Genomic DNA, 22,901 nt, shown 5'->3' with positions numbered 1-22,901 from the left:
AACATTATTAAAAAAACATGTCTATTATGATACATAAAAAATACATAACAAATACATAAAAAACACAAACAAATTTTACATAGTTTAAAACCAAATAGATTATTATATACATGATAAATACCATTTTAGTATAAATCAAACAAAAAGAAGTAAACAACATATCAGTAAAAAAGGAAAACATATAAAATACAAAGATTAAGAGAAAAATTACAAAAAAATCAAATGACAATACCTTAACTAAACGAGTATTCTCTTTAATAACAACAGATTTGTCCTCCTTCTTTCCACCAGATTTGTCCTCCATCTTCCCAACATTAACATCAAAGTTTAACTTCCTTTTTTTCAACAAACCAGTCTCAACAGCCTTCCCCTTCATCTTCAAATCAGAGGTTGAGTTAGCTTTTTCACCATCATCACCACTTGCATTTCCCTTTTTAGATAATTTCCGCTTCATTTTGGATTTTTTATTTTTTTCTTTATCAGCTATAGGCGTTGATCTAGTGGAAACTACCATCGTGCTATTTATACTTTGAGCTGTAACGTTGGTATGCTTGATAAAAATGATTGAAAAGAATAACTGAAAAAATCGTGGCTATAATTAAGGGACTGTTTGTGTTGTATAACAGAAAAAATGGTTAGAATTCAAAAGAAATGGAAGTTAAAACTTAAAGAAAATGGAGGTTATGGGAGAGAGAAAGAGAAAATGGATATTGATGAAAATGGAAAAGAATCAAAAGATACACACCACCTCTGCATGTCAAAATCTGCCTTACACGGAATATTCATTTACTGCCACATTGAAGGCTAGGATTAATTTCGTATTCTTTGTAATAAGTTACCGTTTTAAGCTTTTATTTGTAAAACCAAATTAGCATTGATTGAAAGAAATAAGATCACTTAGCATTTTTGTTAATTATCTCCGTTTTTGGAATTTTCCTGTAATTTTCTCCTTATTAAAAGAAGTACAAAAATGATTTATAAAAGAGTTTTATACGAAATTGTGTCCAATTAGTTATAGTATGCATGCAAAATAAATATATCATCGCACTGCATATTTAGAAATTCATTGAAAACTCAAGTAATATATGAAATGTAAAATAAAAAAAATGTGATTAGAGCATGCTTCATGAATGTATGTTATACATCGAGCAACTCTTTTCGTGAAAGAAAATATTTATATAATTTTCTTTTGACAAGTGGAAATTGAAGAGTTATTGTAAACAAAGGTATTGGAACTATTTTAAATGATTTTGAATTTTCAATAAAATTGGCTGGACGTAATCAGTGGCGGAACCAGAAATTTTTTTTCCAGCCCGAGCTAATGTAATTAATAAATATATAAATTTATTTTTATATAATTTATTTTACCGAGAACAGATTTTCTAACCATTTTATTTAAGAAGTTAAAGAGTTTTAAACCCGAAACGATTTTTTTCCTAGCAATATTTCGTAAAAACAAAACTAGATATTATAATAGACTTTTACATTAGTTTCAACCACGGCGAGACAATTGTATTTTTCTCATCTACATAACTTAAAAGCGTTGTAGAATTGACTCGTTATCAATATTAACAAAAATATGTTTCTCCCGAAGTTATTATCTACTTTATTACAAGATTTTACATTTTTTTGTGTTCTAATAATAACATTATCGATAATCTAAATTAAATTAGTTTTAATTGGTTTTCATCAAGTTATTTTTTTAAAACATTCACAAAAATATCTAAATAATAAAATTCACCAATTTTTTATCAACAAAGTAAAATAAAATGTCAATAATTAAAAATACATACTATTATAGCTTAATCACTTTTTTGATTTATCATGAATAAATTAAGTGGAAAAACCTAAGAAAATCAAGTCAATTTAGTTATTCCATAATATTATAAATATATAAATAAAATTTATTCATATAAATAAAAAAAATTACAATAACTTATTTTAAAATAGAGATTGTTCGATTTTGAAAAACAAATTAAAATTAGAGAAATTAGATTGAATTTTTAAATAAATGTGTATATGATTTAGTTTAGAATTTTAGGGAGTAAATAAAAATTTAATGGTTTTAGTGGACAATTTCATGAAATAAACTAAGGGTTTAATTAAGTAAAGAGTTTGATTAGTTGGTGGTATAGTGGGATTAATGAGGATAATTTTTAATTCCTTAAACAGCTCAAACGGGACCACAATTTTTTTTAAAAAAGTGAAATAGCAACGGTACATTTGGCGCTATTCCTTATATTTATTAATTAAAAGAAAAGGACCGAACGATGTCGTTCGGTCCTTTTGAAAACCTAATTTTCTTCATTGCAGCAGCCTTGCTGCCAGGCTGCCAGCCATGGCTAAAACTTCAAATCCAACTCGGCCTTCACTGAGATACGGTCCAAGTCCTTCCGCTTCCCGACGGCAGTCCGGGCTCAAGCCTACCCGAGCCTAAGTAAACAATTTTTTTAACAGGACCAAGTAAATTAAAAATAAAAAGTACGAAAACCTGAGTATGGGTTTTTCCAATCATAAAACATAACTTAATGTTTATACTTTTAACACTATTTTTGTAAACTTCCTAAAAAAATTAAAAAATTTATTTGGCAATGCCTACATAATTTGATTCCTTTTACTACCAATCTCAATTTCAGACTACATCTAGTTATTGGTTGTGCTTTGTGTGATTAAGGCAAAGCCATTACGCATTTACTTTTCCACTGACTTTTACTACCAATCTCAATTTCATTACTTTTCCTCTCAGCTTTCGGTCTACTTGGGAAACAATATATCCATTCATTTCTTTTAATGTTGAAAATAATCATTCAAGGGTTAATTGCCATGGATTTAGATTCTTCAATCTAGTTCTTTTGTTTCATCCTCTGTTTTATATTGAAATCTAGAAACAAAAGGTCACATCCCAGAGTTTTTCAGCCGTGGAAAAGTTTCAAGCTAGTTAAGAAGACGATGTTTAGTTACATTTTGGGGTTAAAGATTCTGGGGGTCACTGTACTTTCCCAAAGTTACAAAATGGTCACCGAATTAAAAAACGTAACAAAATGATCACCGAACTATTGATAAGTGAACCTCCGGTGGTCTTTAAATGAATTCCGGCCAAATTATGCAGACGTGGCTACCGGTTGCTGACTCACCCCCACTCCTATTTTTCCATGTCATTCTTAATTTCTTTTTTTTACACATCACATTACACCTCATTTCCCTCCAATTATTGCCCTGATTCCCAAAAAACGTGTTTCTCTTACAAATTTCTAATCTTTCACTTCATTTCAGTTTGCCTAAAACTCTTTCCTTTTCATTTCAGTTTCTCTTTAAACGCTGCTGTACTGTGCTGATCGTTTGGGTTCAATGGCTATGGCTCAGTGGGTTCCACGCTTTGACCGTGACGATGGTCCTGTGTTTGGTAAGTTAAACGTCTCTCATGTACTGTGCTTTCGTTTTTGATTATTTTGAAAATGGGGTATTGTTAGGTGTGTTCTGAATATGGGTTTTGCAGGCAGTTAGGGTTTCTTTTGAAATTAGGGTTCTGAATGTGGGTTTTTTTTTGAAATTAGGGTTCTGAATGTGGTTTATTTTTTGAAATTACTGTTATGAATGTGGGTTTATTAAAGAAATTAGGGTTCCTAATTAGAGTTTTATTTTGAAATTGGGGTTCAATTTTTTAATTAGGGTTACATTATTCAATTACGGTTGCATTTTGCAATTAGGGCTGTGTTCTTACTGGTTGCATTAATTGTGTTATGATTGCAGCTCCTCAGTCTGAATATTTTACAATTCGATATTTCAAAGTGACTATAGACACTGCTGGTGAGACAACACAAAGAGTATTAGGATACATTGATTGGTGTTGTGCATATCACTTGTCAAGGATTGAAATCATAGATATGGGACAAGCTTTAGGAGTAGGAGATGGTGAGTACAGGTACTTTTGGATGCTACCAGGTGATAATCCTTTAAGAGAGTTGGCAACAGACAATGATGTGCTTACAATGGCTGCATCAGTAGGTCCTTCTAGGATTGTAATTGTTGAGGCTAGGCTCCTAACTACGGTACCAGCTGTGAATTTGAATGGACCAGAAATTGTGGATATCAGCGAAAGTGATCTGTATGATTCTGATTATTCATTCAATGATGACGAGGATATAGAAGAGATTGTCTCACTGGATTCTGAGTCTTTCAAAGTAGGAGAATCTAAAAATTCTGCACAGAATGATGCTTCTGCAGGTAGCAATTTAGTTGGGAGTGTTGCCAATGAGGGGGCTGCAGAAGAACATGTAGTAGATTGTCCTTCATCTGAATATGCAATTTCAGAGCAGTTGGTGTCATGCTCTGACAGTGACAACGAAGGGCTATCCAGGCCAAGGTTTCCAGATTTTATGGAAGAGAATATGAGTGATCCTAAGTTAGAAATGGGAATGACATTCAGCAGCTTTCAACAATTTAAAGAGGCTTGCAAAAACTATGGAATTAAAAATAGATATGTCATCAACTTCAAACCAAATAACAAGCAGAGATGCAAGGCAAAGTGCAAGAAAACATGTCCATTCTACCTCTGGGCTTCTTTGGTGAGTGCAGACAATCCAACTGTGCAGATCAAAACAGGAGTCCTCACCCATACATGTGCTAGGGATCACAACATCAGACATGTAAATACAAAGTGGCTGTCCAAGGAGTACCTTGAGCAATTTAGGGCAGACCCAACATGGAAGCTAGAAGGGATTATGCAAGCAGTCAGGGAAAATCAAAAATGTGAAATCTCAAAGACTGTTGCATACAGAGCAAAGAAGGCAGCTCTGGAATTTATCAATGGGGATGAGACAGAGCAAATTAGTTTGCTTTATGACTACAGGCTTGAGCTTATGAGGACACACCCTACCTCAACAATCATGTTCAAGCAATAAAATTGTGTCTTTAGGGGAATGTACGTATGCTTGGCACCCTTGAGAGATGGATTTAAAGATGGGTGTAGAAATGTGATTTCGGTTGATGGTTGCTGGCTGAAGGGCCTCTTTGGTATGCAACTTCTTACTGCTGTTGGGATAGATGCAAATGACTGCATCTATCCAGTTGCATGGGCAATTGTCGATAAAGAAACCAAAGAAAACTGGATGTGGTTCTTGGGATTGCTTGCAGATGATCTGGATATCAACCAAAGCATGGATTGGGCATTTATGAGCGATATACAGAAGGTATGTACACTTAGGTGTGTTAGATTTAACTTGTTTTTTTATTTGATTAGTCTTGTGCTTTAGGATTTAACATGTACTGTGCTTACATTGCTATTGTGCTTAGACTGCTTGGATTTAACATGTACTGTGCTTACATTGCTATTGTGCTTAGACTACTTGGATTTAACTTGTCATTTGTTTAGTTTGCTATTGTGCTTAGATTGCTTTGACATATATTCAACTTCTGTGTGTGACTTGTGTTTATTTGTTTGGTTGGTAATGATTAAATTAGGGACTGATTCCTGCAGTTGAAGCTCTTTTTCCAAATGCTGAACACAGATTTTGTGTGAGGCACATCTTAACTAACTATAGACAAAGGTTTAAGGGGAAGGCTCTAAAAGATGGTTTGTGGAGATGTGCTAGGTCTAGTTATGAGGTTAAGTTTAATGAGGAGATGAAAGTGTTAGGTGAACTGTCTGTAGGTGCTTCTACATATTTAGGGAAAATTACAAATGGAAAGTGGACTAGGTCTCAGTTTGATGAAAGATTTAAGTGTGACATGCTACTAAACAATCTATGTGAGTGTTTCAATAGTTTCATTCTAGATGCTAGGACAAAAGGGTTCATAACCATGAATGAAATCATTAGGACCTTATTGATGAAAAGGATCCAAAAGAAAAGGAGTTTGATGCTGAGATCAGTGGAGGAATTCTGTCCTAAGATTTTAAAGAAATTAGAGAAGGCTAAGAAAGTTAGCTGGTACTACAGGGCAGATTGGTCTGGTGGTGACAAATACCAGGTTGTAGGGGGTGATGGGCAGTTTGTTGTGGACAAGAAAGAGCAAACATGCTCCTGCAGAAGGTGGCAATTGACTGGTATTCCTTGCCACCATGCCATTTCAGCCATGAACCTAAACAATGACAGAAGTCCAGAAAAGTACCTGCATGAATGCTACAAGGTAGAAACTTACTTGAGAATTTATAGCCATTTCCTCAATCCTACAAATGGAAAACAAATGTGGCCTAAGAGCAATTTGCCAAGTATCATACCTCCAGAAGCAGTTAACATGAAAAGAGGAAGGAAAGCATTGTTGCGAAAGAGGGAAGCTGATGAACTTCAACGTGGAGGACATGGTCCTAGAGGAGAAGGAGAGGCCATAGATGCCATAGAACCTGTAAGGATTTCAAGAAAGGGTCGTATTATGAGATGCACTAACTGTGGAGGGAGGGGCCATAATAAAAGAAGCTGCACAGGTCAAAGTGCACCACGTACAAGTGGGAATGCTGGAGTTCAAAGAGGACCTACAAGTCAAATTGCTGGAGTTCACAGAGGATCTACAAGTCAAACTGCTGGAGTTCACAGAGGATCTACAAGTACAACTGCTGGACTTGCAAGAGGGACTACTGCTCAGATTATTGGCCCTCCAAGAACAGTTCAGTGGATGCCAGATGTAAGATAAAAACAATGATTGTCTTGTTTAACATAAATATTTGTTTACATTTATACTAAATATTAGGTTTGCTGCAGGGTTCAAGCAGGTATCCTAATGCACATCCAGCACCAGCACCAGAACCAGCACCAGCACCATCACCTCCTCAAGTTGAAGCTGAAGTTGAAGCACCTCCTGCACCTGAACCAGAACCAGCACCTGCACAAGCACCTCCTGCACCTGAGGTTGAAGCACCTCCTGCACCTGAACCACAAATGCCTGATATTATAACACAAGAAGTCCTTCTGTCACAGGTAAGCTTACACTGTATAATCATATTGTAACATATTCTTATACATTCTTGTCAATATGTATGATATATTGTTGAGTTTTTAGATGCAGAACTTGACACCAGATGAGGATCCCTTGTTAGGGAAATGGAAGAATTTGGCTGAGATTGTAGATCTGGCACATGAGGCAGATCCAACCAGAATAACCACTAAGCCAACAGCAAGGAGATTGTTTGCAAGTGACAAGCTGAAGGGAAAGGCTAAGGAAGCACCAGCAACAGCTAAGAACAAAGGGAAGCAGCTAAGATCACAAGAAGAAGTTATAGCAGCACTCAGAGCTCCTCTGTCCACTTACAAGAAGGATAGAGAGGATAAGAAAAGGAAAATCTGGATACCAACAGGAAAATGAAGACTTTACTGTTTTTTTTTTATGCATTTACTCATACATATGGTGGTACAGGCCACTAGTTAATGTTGGGGACCATCTTGACTGTTTTGCCAGCCTTGTGTGCTGTGCTATTTTGTTGGTTGTGCAATTTTTTTGCTAGTATGAGTAAATGTAGGGCCAACCCTTTTGAATACTTTACACTTTCTCCCTGTCTGTTGCTAGTGGGCAGAATATGATGTGTATGTAAACTTATTTTTATAATATTAAGTTCTATTTTCCTTATTTCAAGGTGTTAGTGCTTTGTGAATGTTAATTGTTAATACAGTTTAGCTTCAAGTAACAGGAGACATGATTGCAAAGATAACAGGTTTCTTTCTATTATGTTAAATTCAATTACATTTAACAAAATGTGACCATTTTACAAGCTAAGAGCAAATCACCATTTCATTACATTACTGCCAACCATACATTTTTGCTTATTCTAACATTATAATCTGCAGCTTAGAGCTAGTTTGCATTACAACCGGCTGCAGAGCTCAGTCTGCCAACAACAATTCCAATTAGCAGCACAAACAACATTTGCATCCATGAAAGCTTCTTAGTCTTCTCTTCCTTGCTCTTGTGCTCACAACAGGTATCATCTTTGTGCAGCAACCCCACAATTTTATATGGCATTGGAGGATCAAACCACTGGAAGAAATCACAACGCCCTCCATTCTAACATGAAACATGTGAAACATTAACATAATTAAACAAAATCAAAAACGACAACAACTAAACTGAAGTGACAAATTCTAATCTCAAACCCTCATCGATTCTAACATGACGGGACACAAAATTGAACACAATTCAAATATACCCAATAACAAAGACCGGACACAAAATTGAACACAATTCAAATATACCCAATAACAAATTACCTCGTATCTGTTGCAACCAAAAAATCTTCTACCTGGGTTTGCTTCGGTCCAAGACGTTCGCAAAATTGAGAGGTCGCCGCATCTACATTTGGGAAGATAGAATCTGTCAGCCATCGATTTTGTTAACAGGTTGGGTCGAAAAATTAAAGCTCGGGGTAGGGATGATGAATTGGTTTTGTGATTTAGGGTTAGAGGTTTTGATTTGGGTAATTAACAGGTTGGGTCGAAAAATTAAAGCTCGGGGCAGGGATGATGAATTGGTTCTGTGATTTAGGGTTAGAGGTTGTGATTTGGGGAATTTTTTTTGCAACTGAATCAAATAGAGGAGAGTGAGGGAAATGATGATGTGTAAAAAAAAAAATTAAGAATGACATGGAAAAATAGGAGTGGGGGTGAGTCAGCAACCGGTAGCCACGTCTGCATAATTTGGCGGGATTCATTTAAAGACCACCGGAGGTTCACTTATCAATAGTTCGGTGATCATTTTGTTACGTTTTTTAGTTCGGTGACCATTTTGTAACTTTGGGAAAGTACAGTGACCCCCAGAATCTTTAACCCTACATTTTGCGATCGGCTAATGTTGAAGCTTATAATTGGGCTAAATATACCAAGCTTTTTATGCTAAATCCGTCGCGTAAAAAAAAATTGCGACGGATTTAAAAAAAATTAGCGACGGAGTTAGTTACATATTTAAGTCCGTCACTAATTTTTAAAAATAAAAAAAAATAAAAAAAATTAATTTTTAATTAAAATCGTAAAATGAATTATAATTTAATCGGTCGCCCACCGTCACCCACCCACCCGCTATACACCACACACTGTTACACACCCACAATTTTTGCAAATTTCCGAATTTTCCAATAGGTCACCCATCCTTCACATTGCTCCCACCTAATCCTTTTTAACCCTGTAGTTTTCCCACACGTAACTCCATTTTAACCAACTCAGATTCTTGTTATATATCTATGTATATTATATTTAAATATAACTCAAAGTCATAAAAAGTTACTCTCGCAATTTACTTCCGTATTATAAAATAATTATTTTTTCATACTAATTATTTTTAAATAAATAATTGATATATAATATTTTAATAATTAATTAAAAAACAAATTATTATTTTTACACTTTACTCTCGCATTCTAATATAATTATTTTAATAAAAAAAATACTTTTAGCAACGAATTTCACAATCGGTCGCTAAAAGTAAGCATTTAGCGACAGATGTAATATTCCGTCGCTAAATGTCTTACTTTTAGCGACAGATTATAAAAGCCGTCGCTAAAAGTGACAAAAAATGGCGGGCTTCATCCCGCCAATTTTTTTTTAGGATTTAGCGATGGATTTCAATTCCGTTGCTAAATCCGTCGCTAAATTAGATTTTAGCGATGGATTTAAAATCCGTCGCTAATCGAATGTTTTCTAATAGTGTCAGTATTGGAGACTGTAAGTGCGAGAGATGAGATTTGTTGGTAGAGAGAGCGTAGAAGGATATAATTTTGGTGGTTGCATATAGATCTTCATCTACCACAATCAACAGTGTCACCACCAGTGGAGACGGCGACTGTTCTGCTTTTTCGATGATGGCGGCGGCTGTTCTATAATGATTATCCTGTTTTTTCATATAATTTCTTTGTGCATGATTTTAATTATTGTCTGATGTGATGGTTGTGGAGGATGGTGGTTGTCGGTGGTGATCCGATTTTGGTGCCGCACTCTTAGTGTTTGAAGAAATGAGAATATGGATGCGGCACTCTTGATGTATCTGTAGTATTTTTGGTGTTGGTTAACTAATGGTTAACTTTAGGTAAACAGTTCTTTAACTTGTAATAAATTTTATTTTGAATATATCATTAATAAATCTTTAGTAAACTATTAGTGAACTTTAATTGTGTATAAATAAATTGTACCTTTTAAGAAAATTATTAATTTTATTTTTTGTACACCATTAGCGAACTTTGAGTAAACCGCTAATAAAGTTATAATTAATTAATTTTGTAGTATATCATTAATAATTTTTTAGTAAACTAAAATTGTGTATTTAAAACATAAATTATTTTGTAGTATAGTTAGTAACCTGTTAGTATACTGTTGGTTAACCAAAATCATATTTTTAATATTAAAAAACAATATTTTTGCAAAAAGGGTACAAATTGTATGTTTGTAGGCAGAAGGTACAAAAAAACCCTCGATTTTTTTCAAAAGTACAGATCAACCCTTTTACTTTTTTTGGGCACAATTATGTCCTCGTGTTTTTAATATTGAACAATTAAACCCTCGTTGTTTTAAAATCGAACAAATAAACCCTTTTAATTTACTTTTGGGACACTTACCCCCTCAAATTTTTGGTACATATTTTAATCATTAAAATTATTTTTGAACTTTTTTCCTATATGATTATAAGAAACATGTCAGCCATTAATGAGTAGTTCTAATGATGTTGGACGAAAAGAGTTATTTGTTCTATTTGAAAATAAGAGGGTTTAATTATACCCAAAAAACTTAAAGGACTTATCTGTACTTTTGTGAAAACTACGAGGATTTTTTTTATATCTTTTGCCTATTTTTTAAAACAAACTTTGACGTTGTATTTTTAAGAATATTTTATCTTTTTATAAATACTTATCTAAAGAGACCTATTTATATTTATCTCTGTTTTTTTTGATAAATATCTCTATCTCTCTTAAAAAATAAAACACTATTCTCATAATTAACAGCACCACATTATAAAAATAAAACGATGTGAATAGATTTTACTTGTAATATACAATTTCCAATAAATCTTTCACAAATAGAAAAAATTACATAAAATCACATAATTAAATTACAGGTTTTTTTTGTAGTTTAAATATTCATCTCATTCTTACTTAAAAATGAAATGAAAAATATATAGCAATTTTAAAACACAAAGAGAGTATTTAAAAGCATTAATTATTTTTCATAGCCCCAAAAATCCATCTCCCCGCGCATCGAGTGGTGATTAATCGGTTGAACGGATGACGGATTCGCATTACCGGCAAGATGAGGAGTAACAATCCGATCAAGCATAGCCCAATGATCATTCAATCCGCCTGCAGCGGTTGCTTGATCACAACTCCCCACATCTAAACCAGCTTGATCATATCTAATACTTTCACTTCCACTTTCACAATCCCTAGCGGGGTTCGAGTATTCGTAACCTAATAGCTTGGTAGTATGGGATGGAGCTAGGGTTTGAGATTGGAAAATAGAATATTGAGATGTAGCCATGGTGTGTGGGTAGTGATGAAGTGCAAGTTCAGGTTTGTTTAGTTCAAAAGGTAAGTGCATGTAACTACGAGGTTGCATGGTAATTGATGTGTTGTTGTTGTTGTTGAGTTGGTGGTGATCAGATGAGTTGGTGCTTGTTCCTCCTTCATTTACAATTTTGAACAGATTCTTTTTCTTAAATACTCTACATATTACCCAGCCATCCTCCTGCAAATTTAAGATAAACAATGAAACCAACGAGCTGTAACTCAAATAGTATAACGAGCTGTGATTCAAATAGTATAAGCGCTGGACAGTAAACTGTCAAGGTCATGGGTTCATTTCCTCCTACAAGCGCTCCTCCCCAATAAAAAAAAGAGATAGACAATGAAATTCATCACCAAATAACATTTTTAACTAGGTAACATGAATTAACATATCCATAATCACGGTGAAATGATAAATATATACTGAATACAAAAGTATGTTAGTTTGGTTTTAACAAATGTGCAAGAAAAAATGTCGTCTTTTCTTAATTTATTTGTCTTTTACATAGTGATTTTATTATCATTTCATTTAGTATATATTGGTAATTGATTTTACTTTTTACATCAACGGTATGTTACTATAGCAATACATATTAAAAGTTGCTTTTGTGGTAAATTTATATAATTATCCAATGTGTTTGTGTTTGTTGCCAAAATAGCTATTCTTCGTTTGAATTGCTAACGTAACCTCCATTGATTCAAAAATAAACGGTTATTTATTAAAATGTACTCCAATGCTAACTATTCTGTAAAACGTCTATTGTAAAACGTCTATTGTAAAATGTCTATAGTTTAGTAATCACATAATACTATAATCAGATAATATAGATAATTTCTATATTATCTGCCACTCCAATGTCATCATCGTCTGATGAAGATGGTGGATAATCATCTTCCGTCTCTACTAATGGAGGGTTGTGTAATGCAGCCTCGTCCGCCTCGCCATTCAGATCAACTAAATTTGTCGGTTCTTCATTTGTTATGACATCGAGCGGATGATCTGCACTATCATCTTGAAAACCTGGAACAGTTGTTTCAGGCATGTCTAGCTCAGAGCGAGCTTTTATCTTGCATACTGCCCACCAGTCTTTCTTGTCTCGCCTTTTGCTAGATAAGGTAAGTAATGTACTTGATCGGACTGTTCAGCTAAAATGAAAGGTTCATATTTGTTGTACCTCTTTCTGTGATTAACATCCACTATGTTATACCGAGGATGGGCTAACATACCAACCTTTTTCGTAGGATCAAACCAATTACATTTAAATAAGACCGTCCTTTTTATCGGTAGAGCTGGATACTCTAACTCGATAATGTCAGTCAACACTCCATAAAAGTCGCTTTCAGCCGGGCCGTAGAGTGATCCTTTTACACAAACTCCGCTATTCATTGTAACCCGATCCTCCCCATATTCTTCAGTATTGAATTTAAACCCGTTCACACAGTACCCCTTGAATGTTTTGACCGATCTAAGCGGTCCTTCTACAAGACTTAGAATATAGGGATTGGTACAGACAGTTGGGTCTTTCACCTGTAGCACAATTATTTATACGGATCAACACGATAATATATACAACTACGACGATAAAACGACATAAATACTTACATATTGCTCGAACCAAAATGCGAATTCACTCTCCAACTTGACTACAACTTTGGTCTGTGTGATTTCGGGGTTGATTTCATACAACTCGCCTTCAAAAACTGTATTTACAAGAATACGAGCGAATTAATACAATTTGTATAAAATTCTTCAATATTGAACTTAAATGTGTATATTAAGACATACTCTCTGAAAGGTTCAATTTCAGTGCAATTCAGAAGGATATAGCTTCGGGCAGCATTATATTCAGCATCATCCAGATATCTGTTCCGACAAGCACCGATAAGTCACCCTTTCGGTTTGAAAATAGATAATCTGTCGACATCATCATCAACGTCCATTTCGTAAACTTCATTTCTTTGCATCCGACATGGTAGCATCGGATCATCATCCTTGAAATAGAAAGATGCAAATTTCGCTGTTTCCTCTAATAGATATCCGCTGCTGATGCTTCCTTCCACTCTGCCTTTATTCGAGACCTTATTTTTGAGTTTTCTCAGGTATCTGCATAATCAAATAATTAGTTCATGTACCAACCGCTCGATCGATGAAATAGAACTGTAGATGTAGTACCTTTCAAACGGATACATTTAACGATACTGAACAGGTCCTGCCATCATAGCTTCATACGGAAGGTGTACGGGGAGATGTTCCATCGAATTAAAAAAACTCGGCGAAAAACACGTTCCACCCTCTTAATTTAAAATTTATTTTTTTAAGCTCAATTTCGATGAGAAATAGTTTCAAATTGTTTGTTATCTTTCTCTTTTATTTGCTTGACTTGACGTATGTAACTTTTTTTTCTTCCAGATGATCATAATTCTTGAAGCCGTCATCACCCTTTAATTTGTATGGCTTTGAATTTCTTTTTCTTTCTTCTTCTTTTTTTTTATTCAAAGAAAGAAAAACACTGCACAATATTGTTTAGTGTGTAATGACATTCACCTCCCCTTTTCCACAAGCACATATTTTACCAAAGAAAAGTGATTTATTTTATCGGATGCTCAGATTATTGAAGTTATTCGTGCATAACCTGTTGTTGTATGAGACCTCATGAATTTATGAAACAAATATCTCATGTATAGAAGTACCATCTTTTCTTTTTCTAAATGCATGCTTTCTCATGCAAATAAATTTTTCTATCCCCCCCCCTTTTTTTTATCAAAATATGATGCTACAGTGGCTGAATTTGTTGGACACGGATTGTATGTTTATTGGCTCGCTTTTTCCATTTTTATCACTTTTGTTTATGGAATAGGACTGTTCATTATAAACCATACAAATGACTATGCCATATGTACATGATTTTTTTAACTGTACATATTTTTTTTCTTTTGGTCACTTTTTTTTATTTGACATGTGCTCGATGAATTAATCCAACATGGCTTGATTCTAACTAATTTTGTATTTTTTTAGTGTAGTATTGTTGCTTGTGTGAGCTTGCAGATTTTAAGGACTTTATTACTCTACATATTGAAGCATTTTTACTCCATCTGAATTTTTTTAGAATGCATATTTTGGACTCTTCAATCAATCGTCAAAATTGCATTTTATACTTCAAAATAGTCGTCTTCAAGGAAACTACATCTTAATCTTCGAAAAATCTTCATATCTTAGACAACAAAACTTCACAAGGAGGGTACTACACTTGTGGTCTACACTCCTGTTATCGGTCGTCATGCCCTCACTTGGTCTTCTTCAAATTGCGGTCTTCATCTTTCTTCCTGGAGTCTACAGACGGCGCGAGAAACTTATGGTGGCGACAACACTATCACCAAATCTTCAAGGGTCACATTGCTACTATCATCTCTTCATAAGACTTCATGTTCACATGGCGCGCTACAACTTCTAAGGCATCGCATCCAAAATGGAGATGTATCATGGGGGTCATCTTCTTCATTCTTCGTTGGAGCTACTGACATCGAATGCTATTGGGATAAGCGGAGGATATATTAGCAAGCAATGAGCATAATATGACTTCATCTCATCTATATGCACCTATCTTTGCTTCACTCTTTACTTATGATTTTAAGGAGAATGTCATGCGCGGCTTTTATGAGCATTGGGATCTTAAACACACTTTGTACTGCTAAAGGAGAAGAATCCATCTTTTTGTGGGACATGAAGATGCTTGGTGGTCTTTCGATAGATGGTTCTTTTTATGATGAAGTCGTCCCATCTGCAAATGAATTAGATGGGATTGATCATGATGGAAAGTCTTCTCTATCCATAAGCTGCAAGTTCTTATTTATCGCTTTCTATAAAAACTGCAAGAAAATGGGTGACCGTTACGAGATGACCATCAGCGATTGGATCAAATGTTGGTTTTGTGTCCCTTCAAGATATAGAGAGCCTAAAAAAAGATAATAAGAAGAGCAATGCAAGACCAAAAGAGACCTATAATCCTTCTGGTGTCATTGACAAATGCTAACGTTGGGCAAAAGGATGGTACAAGCCATTCTCTAATCTTCATGTCAAAGCTAGTGACCGAGAAGAAGTTTACTTGGCTGTTTACTTATCTTGTTGGCTTTGTAAGTTTGTGCTTCCCGAAAAAGACGTAGGCTTAATTCGCCCAAGCACTTTCAAAGTTGCAAGTATGATGGCAACCTCTTGTCATTTTTGCTGGGCAGTTCCAGTATTAGCAAGCATTTATCATGGCCTAAGAGGAATTTCGAATGCATCCGACTTCAAGTATTGTGCAGTTTCTTTTCTCACTCATTATGTTTATGGATGGCTTGTTTATCGATTTGAGACACATTTTACTTCAAATGGCAAACGAGTTCCCTTAATGACCTCTTATACTAGTGAGAGAATGGCTCGTACTTTTGAAGATTTAACTGCCCTTGCTTTATTTAAAAATCCAGCGTAGCTAATTATTCCTTCGACAAACAAAATGACCTTAACTGATGATAAAGACTTGCCCCTTGGTTACTGGAAGTACCTTGTTAGTCTTAGATCGAGTTATTTGGTTGCACGACTCGATCACTTCTACATTTATGAACCCTACAGCCATCATCGATTCAACATACAATTCAAATTTTACCAAGACATTCCCGGTGATCTCAAACAGCACTTGGAAGGTTTGAATTTGGAGCAAATAGTTCGCCTTTGGCAATCCTGCACTAGATCTTTGACTCTAGCAAGAATAAAGCTTCCTACCTTCCAGATGATGGAAAAACTTTTCTTACCAAGGATTACTTTGATTGGTGGTCTAGAAAATGGCTAAAGACACCAGTAAAAGAATCAAGGAAAGTCATCAAACTGAAAACTAAGAATGCGGGAGAGACATTTTTGAAGCCGCCACTAATGCAATTTTGCATTGTGATGTTGTGTCTACTTGTGCACCGATTGGAGCAAAGCGCTCAATACAAGCGAATGCGAAAAATGTTTATTCTGGAAGACAAACAGAAAAGAGGACTCCTTCAAAGAACAATGATTCTACTCATACATTTGAGGATGGCATCAAGGACATGGATCAAGACCGTCTGGATTTTGAAGGAACTGATCAAGAGGACTCCGACCGCCATTAGAATAGGCAAAAGAAGACCAAGTTGTGGATTCCTGGAGATCCTAAGGATTTTGGAATAGGCAAAAGAAGACCGTCTGGATTTTGATATAGCAATTGTGTACCTTGTTAACCAATGGTTAACTTTCTGTTTACAGTAGTTCAAACTTATTTTGATAAACTCTAATTTGAACTACTGTATATGATATATGATTTCAAAGCTTTGTGTTTTTTAAAATGCTTGTACCAATTCTTTAAAGAGGTACACTGGTTTTGTGTTAATAGCATTTTAGTATTGTATTGGAAACAGAACATAAGCTACGTCATAAGAGAATGATGTTTACGCTCTCACTTCTTGAAATACAATCGGGATTTTACGAACATGTTTTCAGAAATGTATTTTCGTTAAACGAGAAAATGATTTAACGATGTTTTCTAAAAACAGATCATATGTGATGTATGGTCTTCATTTGCGAAAAATTTATAAGATTTTTAGGCTTGCTACGGGTTTTGGAGCAACCACTCCCATTCCCTAGCGCTGGTCTCAGTTCGAGTTTCAGGTGAAAATCGGGTCGTGACATGTTGTATGATTTGATGGTTGTGGAGGATGGTAGTTGTCGGTGGTGGTCCGATTTTGATACTGCACTCTTATTGTTTGAAGAAATGCTTATGAGAATATGGATGCGGCACTCTTGGTATATCTATAGTGTTTTGGGTGTTGGTTAACCAATGATTAACTTTGGATAAACAGTTGTTTAACATGTAATAAGTTTTATTTTGAATATATTATTAATAAAGCGTTAGTAAACTGTTGGTTGTCTATTTTAAACAAATTGTAACTTTAAAAAAAATTATAAATTTTATTTTTAGTACGCCGTTAGTGAACTTTGAATAAACCGATGATAAAGTTATAATTAATTAATTTGCAGTATATTGTTAATAATTTTTTAGTAAATTAAAATTGTGCATTTAAAACATAAAATATTTTTTAGTATAATTAGTAACCTGTTAGTATACAGTTGGTTAACCAAAATCGTAATTTTGATATTGATTTTTTTTTTAAAAAGTACAAATTGTATTTTTTTAAAAATAAACTTTGACGTTGTATTTTTGAGAATATTTTATTTTTTATTGGTACTTATCTGAAGAATCATATTTTATATCTCTCTCTGTTTGTTTTTTGATAAATATCTCTCTCTCTTAAAAAATAAAACACTACTCTCGTAACAACACCACATTATCAAAAGAAAACGATGTGAATATATTTTACTTGTAATATACAATTTCCAATAAACCTTTCACAAATAGTAAAAATTACATAAAATCACATAATTAAATTACAGCTTTCGTTTGTAGGTTAAATATTCATCTCATTCTAACTTAAAAATGAAATGAAAAATATATAGCAATTTTAAAACACAAAGAGAGTATTTAAAAGCATTAATTATTTTTCATAGCCCCAAAAATCCATCTCCCCGCGCATCGATTGATGATTAATCGGTTGAACCGATGACGAATTCGCATTACCGGCAAGATGAGGAGTAACAATCCGATCAAGCATAGCCCAATGATCATTCAATCCGCCTGCAGCGGTTGCTTGATCACAACTACCCACATCTAAACCAGCTTGATCATATCTAATACTTTCACTTCCACTCTCACAATCCCTAGCGGGGTTCGAGTATTCGTAACCTAATAGCTTGGTAGTATGGGATGGAGCTAGGGTTTGAGATTGGAAAATAGAATATTGAGATGTAGCCATGGTGTGTGGGTAGTGATGAAGTGCAAGTTCAGGTTTGTTTAGTTCAAAAGGTAAGTGCATGTAAGTACGAGGTTGCATGGTAATTGATGTGTTGTTGTTGTTGTTGAGTTGGTGGTGATCAGATGAGTTGGTGCTTGTTCCTCCTTCATTTACAATTTTGAACAGATTCTTTTTCTTAAATACTCTACATATTACCCAGCCATCCTCCTGCACATTTAAGATAGACAATGAAACCAACGAGCAGTAACTCAAATAGTATAACGAGCTGTAATTCAAATAGTATAAGCGCTGGACAGTAAACTGTCAAGGTCATGGGTTCATTTCCTCCTACAAGCGCTCCTCCCCAATAAAAAAAAGATAGACAATGAAATTCATCACCAAATAACATTTTTAACTAGGTAACATGAATTAACATATCCATAATCACGGTGAAATGATAAATATATACTGAATACAAAAGTATGTTAGTTTGGTTTTAACAAATGTTCAAGAAAAAATGTCGTCTTTTCTTAATTTATTTGTCTTTTACATAGCGATTTTATCATCATTTCATTTAGTATATATTGGTAATTGATTTTACTTTTTACATCAACGATATGTTACTATAGCAATACATATTAAAAGTTGCTTTTGTGGTAAATTTATATGATTATCCAATGTGTTTGTGTTTGTTGCCAAATTAACAATTCTTCGTTTGAATTGCTAACATAACCTCCATTGATTCAAAAATAAACGGTTGTTTATTAAAATGTACTCCAATGCTAAGTATTCTGTAAAACGTCTATTGTAAAATGTCTATAGTTTAGTAATTAGATAATACTATAATCCGTTTTTAACAATTTTATATTTTATGTCAACTATATCCAAGTAGCAAATACAAAATTTGAAGAGTTTAATTATTTAATTAATACAAATAAATCCGTATTTGGAGAAACAATTTTAAAATCTTCATTATTCTATCATAAAAATTCATTAGCAATAACATAAAATCTATTCAATTTTTCAAATTTGATATAAAAAATTTGAAAATTGATTTATGTGAACTATATGGCATTTTGATTGACAACTCCTTTTCTTTCTGATTTTCTAAAAAAAATTACATATTTCAGGTAGGCATAAATAAATCAATTGTGTCAAATTGTATAGATTTCCAGTGCATTATCCAAATTATGATAGACTTACAATTTTTGAAAGATATGGATAAATTATTAAAAAATAAAAAATGTTTGACTTTTTAACACCATTAGACTTATTTCATTTTAGTGATTACACTTAGATTTGTTATATTTTAGTTACAAAACTATAATTTTATTAAGTTCTCTGGATGAAGATAAACGTGGAAATTGATTTTTGTCTTAAAACTTATTGTACATGCATAATATCATCTTAGCAGAAAAGTTTTAGATAAATTATACATACATGACAAATTTTGGGCGTTATAAGAAAACGTCCATTGTCATGTAATACATCTTTTTTCCCGAAAAATCTCTATAATTAAAGTTTAATAATAAAAATAGGAGAGAAACAATGATCCTTTTAAGCTACTAGAAAGAAAGGCTTACATTGGAGTTTGCATCAACATCATCCCCATCTTCAAGCCGATACTCATGCATGATCCAGTCAGTCTTCTGTCCATGAGGAGCTCTTCCTCTGTAGAAAACCAGGGTTTTTCTCATACCGATCTTCTTGTAAACGTTCCGAATGCATTTATCTCTTCCCGTTGCCTTCCAAAACCCGGCATTTGTAGCTCTATTCGTCCTTGATCCTGTTGGATACTTCCTATCCTTGTGGCTGAAAAAGTACCATTCATTTTGTGGAGTCGCTCCAATTCTACATCTCTCTGTGCATGTCACCCAAGTAATTAGCTAGCAAAATATCCGTCCCATATAAAAATGTTCAAATATAACTCTTCCATAAAACAGTTACAAAATTTACTTTGTTATTATAAAAACAAAACGGCTACAGTTGTATTATTTACAATATATTGCGACAAAATTTTAGATATTATCTACTTTGTTAAGATAAAATATTGTCTACTTTGTTTCAATAAAAGTAAAGTGAAATAAAAAAAATACATGTATAAATATGTCATTCAAAATGCTAAAATTAGATGTCAAATTATATAATTTTCGAAATTTTATAAAATTATAGTTAATTTTTTAAATTGGATTAAAATATCAAAATTAGAAGTCTTTGTTATATTTAGATTTAAATATTTTTGTGGTTACCGAACTATCACTTATCATAAAACGGTTACCATATAGAAAAAGGTCACTGACACTTAATTATAATCTTTTTATGAAATGATTGCGAGGTTATAAAAAGTTAATAAATGGTTATCGAATTGTAGCTTTTTCAGAAATAATTATTGAATTATAAAAGTGTTTGTTGAATTATACTTTTTTTTAGAAAATAGTTACAGATTTATAATTCGGTAACCGTTCTGTAAAAACACTATTATATTTTTTGGTAAATGAAAAACACTATTATTCAACAACCATTTTATTTTATAATTCGATAGTCGTTTTGTAAATAAACTAGAATTCGACAATTGTTTTTTAACCTTCGATCACTATTCTATAAAAAAATTATAGCTCGGTAATTAAATAAATTTTAACCCTTACATTTGCAAGATATCAAAAATATTGGAATTAAATAGAACGTACTAATACTCAACTGTCTATCATTTTAGTGGAAGGAAATTGAGCACACAGCAGAATAACAAATTACACTACTATATATATATACCTTGTAGCTCCCACGGCTCCATCTTGTTCAAGTCTACCTCTCTAACCACTTCCATATCAAACTTTTGAAATGAAATTTTCTTCTTCAAGTAGTAATGAAGCAACTCTTCATCCGTCGGATGGAATCGAAAACCCGGAGGCACGCCGCCGCCGCCGCCACCACCACCATTTGATGATGCCATCAACCCTAAAACTTGGTGTTTTACGCGTCTGGATATTTGTTTACTGTAGATGTAAAGAATAAAAAAAAAATATCAATCGGTTTCTTGAAGATGGTGTAGAAGAGGAGTTTATAAATGATTAAAGTCAACGAATGAGAAAGTATGGTGATTTGGAAATGTTTGACGTCCGGTGACTACGCCGCCGCAACTGGTTAAAGATGTCGTTAAGTTTACGTTTGGTCTGAAAAAATGGAGTGCTTTTACGGCAACCTAGGTTTCATTGCCTTGCATAACTCTCAGCCGTTAGATGCATCACTCTTTATTGCAAATCGTCAACTCATTTCCAAACGAAAGTTTTTGCAGAAGTTTACCTTTGGAACCCATTTCCCATTTAGTCTGATGTTCATATGGTTTAAGCATTTAGGTTTTCTTCAGTCTGCTTCATGTTCAACAAAAAAAATTAGAACAGATTGAATTGGGAAACCTTTTTTCTTTGAACAAAGGTTCAACACCCCCCCTGAACTTGTGACACGGGGTCATCTAACCCAATTTATACTTTTTTGAACAATTAACCTCAAAACTTTTCATTTTAGAATCAAATAACCTCATAATTTATATTTTTATTTTAAAAATAGATTTACAATAATTATATCGCAACAATTAGGGAAATATCTAATTACCTTTTTGCATCCATCGCCTCCGATTTATATTTTACACATTTTAAAAATATAATTATGGGTTATTTCAGCCAAAATTGAAGAGTTTTGGGGTTAGTTGCTCAAAAAAGTATAAATTGGATTAGATGACCCCGTGTTACAAGTTTAGGGGGCGCGTTGACCCTTTGTTCTTTTTTCTTTTGCTAATGGCGAAAAAAGCCAAAACCTTTACAACCTGTAGCAATTTAAATCAAACCTTTCAATTTTTGAAATAATACCCAAATTGTATTTTTTTGTTATAATAATAGCCAAATTACACTTTTTATGACTTTTAATATATTATTAATCATTAAAAAAAAATAGACAATATTTTAATTGAAAACGACAAATTTGATCACCAATTTGGCAATTGTTACAAAAAAACTGTAATTTGACTATTATTGCAAAAATTAAAAAATTTTATTTAATTAAATTGCAACAAATCGTAAAGGTTTAATTCTTTTTTGTCATTAGGCCTTTTTCTTTAGAAGAGATTTTTTCCCTCTTCATCAAGTATAAATAATAATTAAGACACCCTTTTTGTTTGTTAATATTATAAAACAAAATAAAATTCAAATTTTGGGATAATTGATCGTGATGGTATTCAGAGTATTGTTATTTGTTTTGGTGACCAAATTTTTTTTTCTTTTTATTTTGATTACTAAACTGTAAGTATTTTCAAATAAGTTTTTCCGGATAAAATGCATTCATGGCAATCAGATTTTGACATATGTGTCAATCAGATTTTGGTAGTTTTACTCTAAAAACTTATCACATATGTATAATTTTATTTTGGAGAGAAAGTTTTAGACCAAATATGCACACATAACAAATTTTTAGAACAAATATTTTAAATTACAGTGCCAGAGGCTTTTATTGTCAGATAAACTCGTATTAAAAAAAATGAAAATTTGGTAACTAAAATTTAAAAAAAGTTCGGCTAACAAAATTAAAAACAAAA

The 22,901-nt window shown here is 33.4% G+C and overlaps 2 protein-coding genes across 2 annotated transcripts; both read right to left on the bottom strand.

Moving 5' to 3' along the window:
* Nucleotides 1–7,627: 7,627 nt before the first annotated feature.
* LOC126666603 (uncharacterized) lies at nucleotides 7,628–8,524 on the bottom strand. Its single transcript, XM_050359421.1, has 2 exons — nucleotides 8,196–8,524; nucleotides 7,628–7,992 (listed from the first exon to the last, which is right to left on the bottom strand). The coding sequence occupies exons 1-2, from the start codon at nucleotides 8,307–8,309 to the stop codon at nucleotides 7,783–7,785; spliced, it is 324 nt and encodes a 107-aa protein (XP_050215378.1). The 5' UTR covers nucleotides 8,310–8,524; the 3' UTR covers nucleotides 7,628–7,782.
* A 9,495-nt stretch (nucleotides 8,525–18,019) lies between these two features.
* Nucleotides 18,020–21,515, bottom strand: LOC126669727 (protein BEARSKIN2). Its single transcript, XM_050363273.2, has 3 exons — nucleotides 21,086–21,515; nucleotides 19,900–20,177; nucleotides 18,020–18,544 (listed from the first exon to the last, which is right to left on the bottom strand). The coding sequence occupies exons 1-3, from the start codon at nucleotides 21,264–21,266 to the stop codon at nucleotides 18,020–18,022; spliced, it is 984 nt and encodes a 327-aa protein (XP_050219230.1). The 5' UTR covers nucleotides 21,267–21,515.
* Nucleotides 21,516–22,901: the final 1,386 nt, after the last annotated feature.

Source organism: Mercurialis annua, linkage group LG2 (assembly GCF_937616625.2).
Source record: "Mercurialis annua linkage group LG2, ddMerAnnu1.2, whole genome shotgun sequence".
NCBI lineage: Eukaryota > Viridiplantae > Streptophyta > Magnoliopsida > Malpighiales > Euphorbiaceae > Mercurialis > Mercurialis annua.
This window is presented reverse-complemented; position numbering and strand designations above follow the sequence as displayed.

Bases quoted from the DNA above. Each gene is read 5' to 3' on its own strand.
- LOC126666603 (XM_050359421.1), bottom strand. From the start codon at position 8,309: ATGGCTGACAGATTCTATCTTCCCAAATGTAGATGCGGCGACCTCTCA. The intron at 7,993-8,195 runs GTAATTTGTTAT...GTTTCATGTTAG, and splicing joins TTGGTTGCAACAGATACGAG to AATGGAGGGCGTTGTGATTT.
- LOC126669727 (XM_050363273.2), bottom strand. From the start codon at position 21,266: ATGGCATCATCAAATGGTGGTGGTGGCGGCGGCGGCGGCGTGCCTCCG. The intron at 20,178-21,085 runs GTATATATATAT...TGACATGCACAG, and splicing joins GGAGCCGTGGGAGCTACAAG to AGAGATGTAGAATTGGAGCG. The intron at 18,545-19,899 runs GTAAGCCTTTCT...TTAAATGTGCAG, and splicing joins ATGTTGATGCAAACTCCAAT to GAGGATGGCTGGGTAATATG.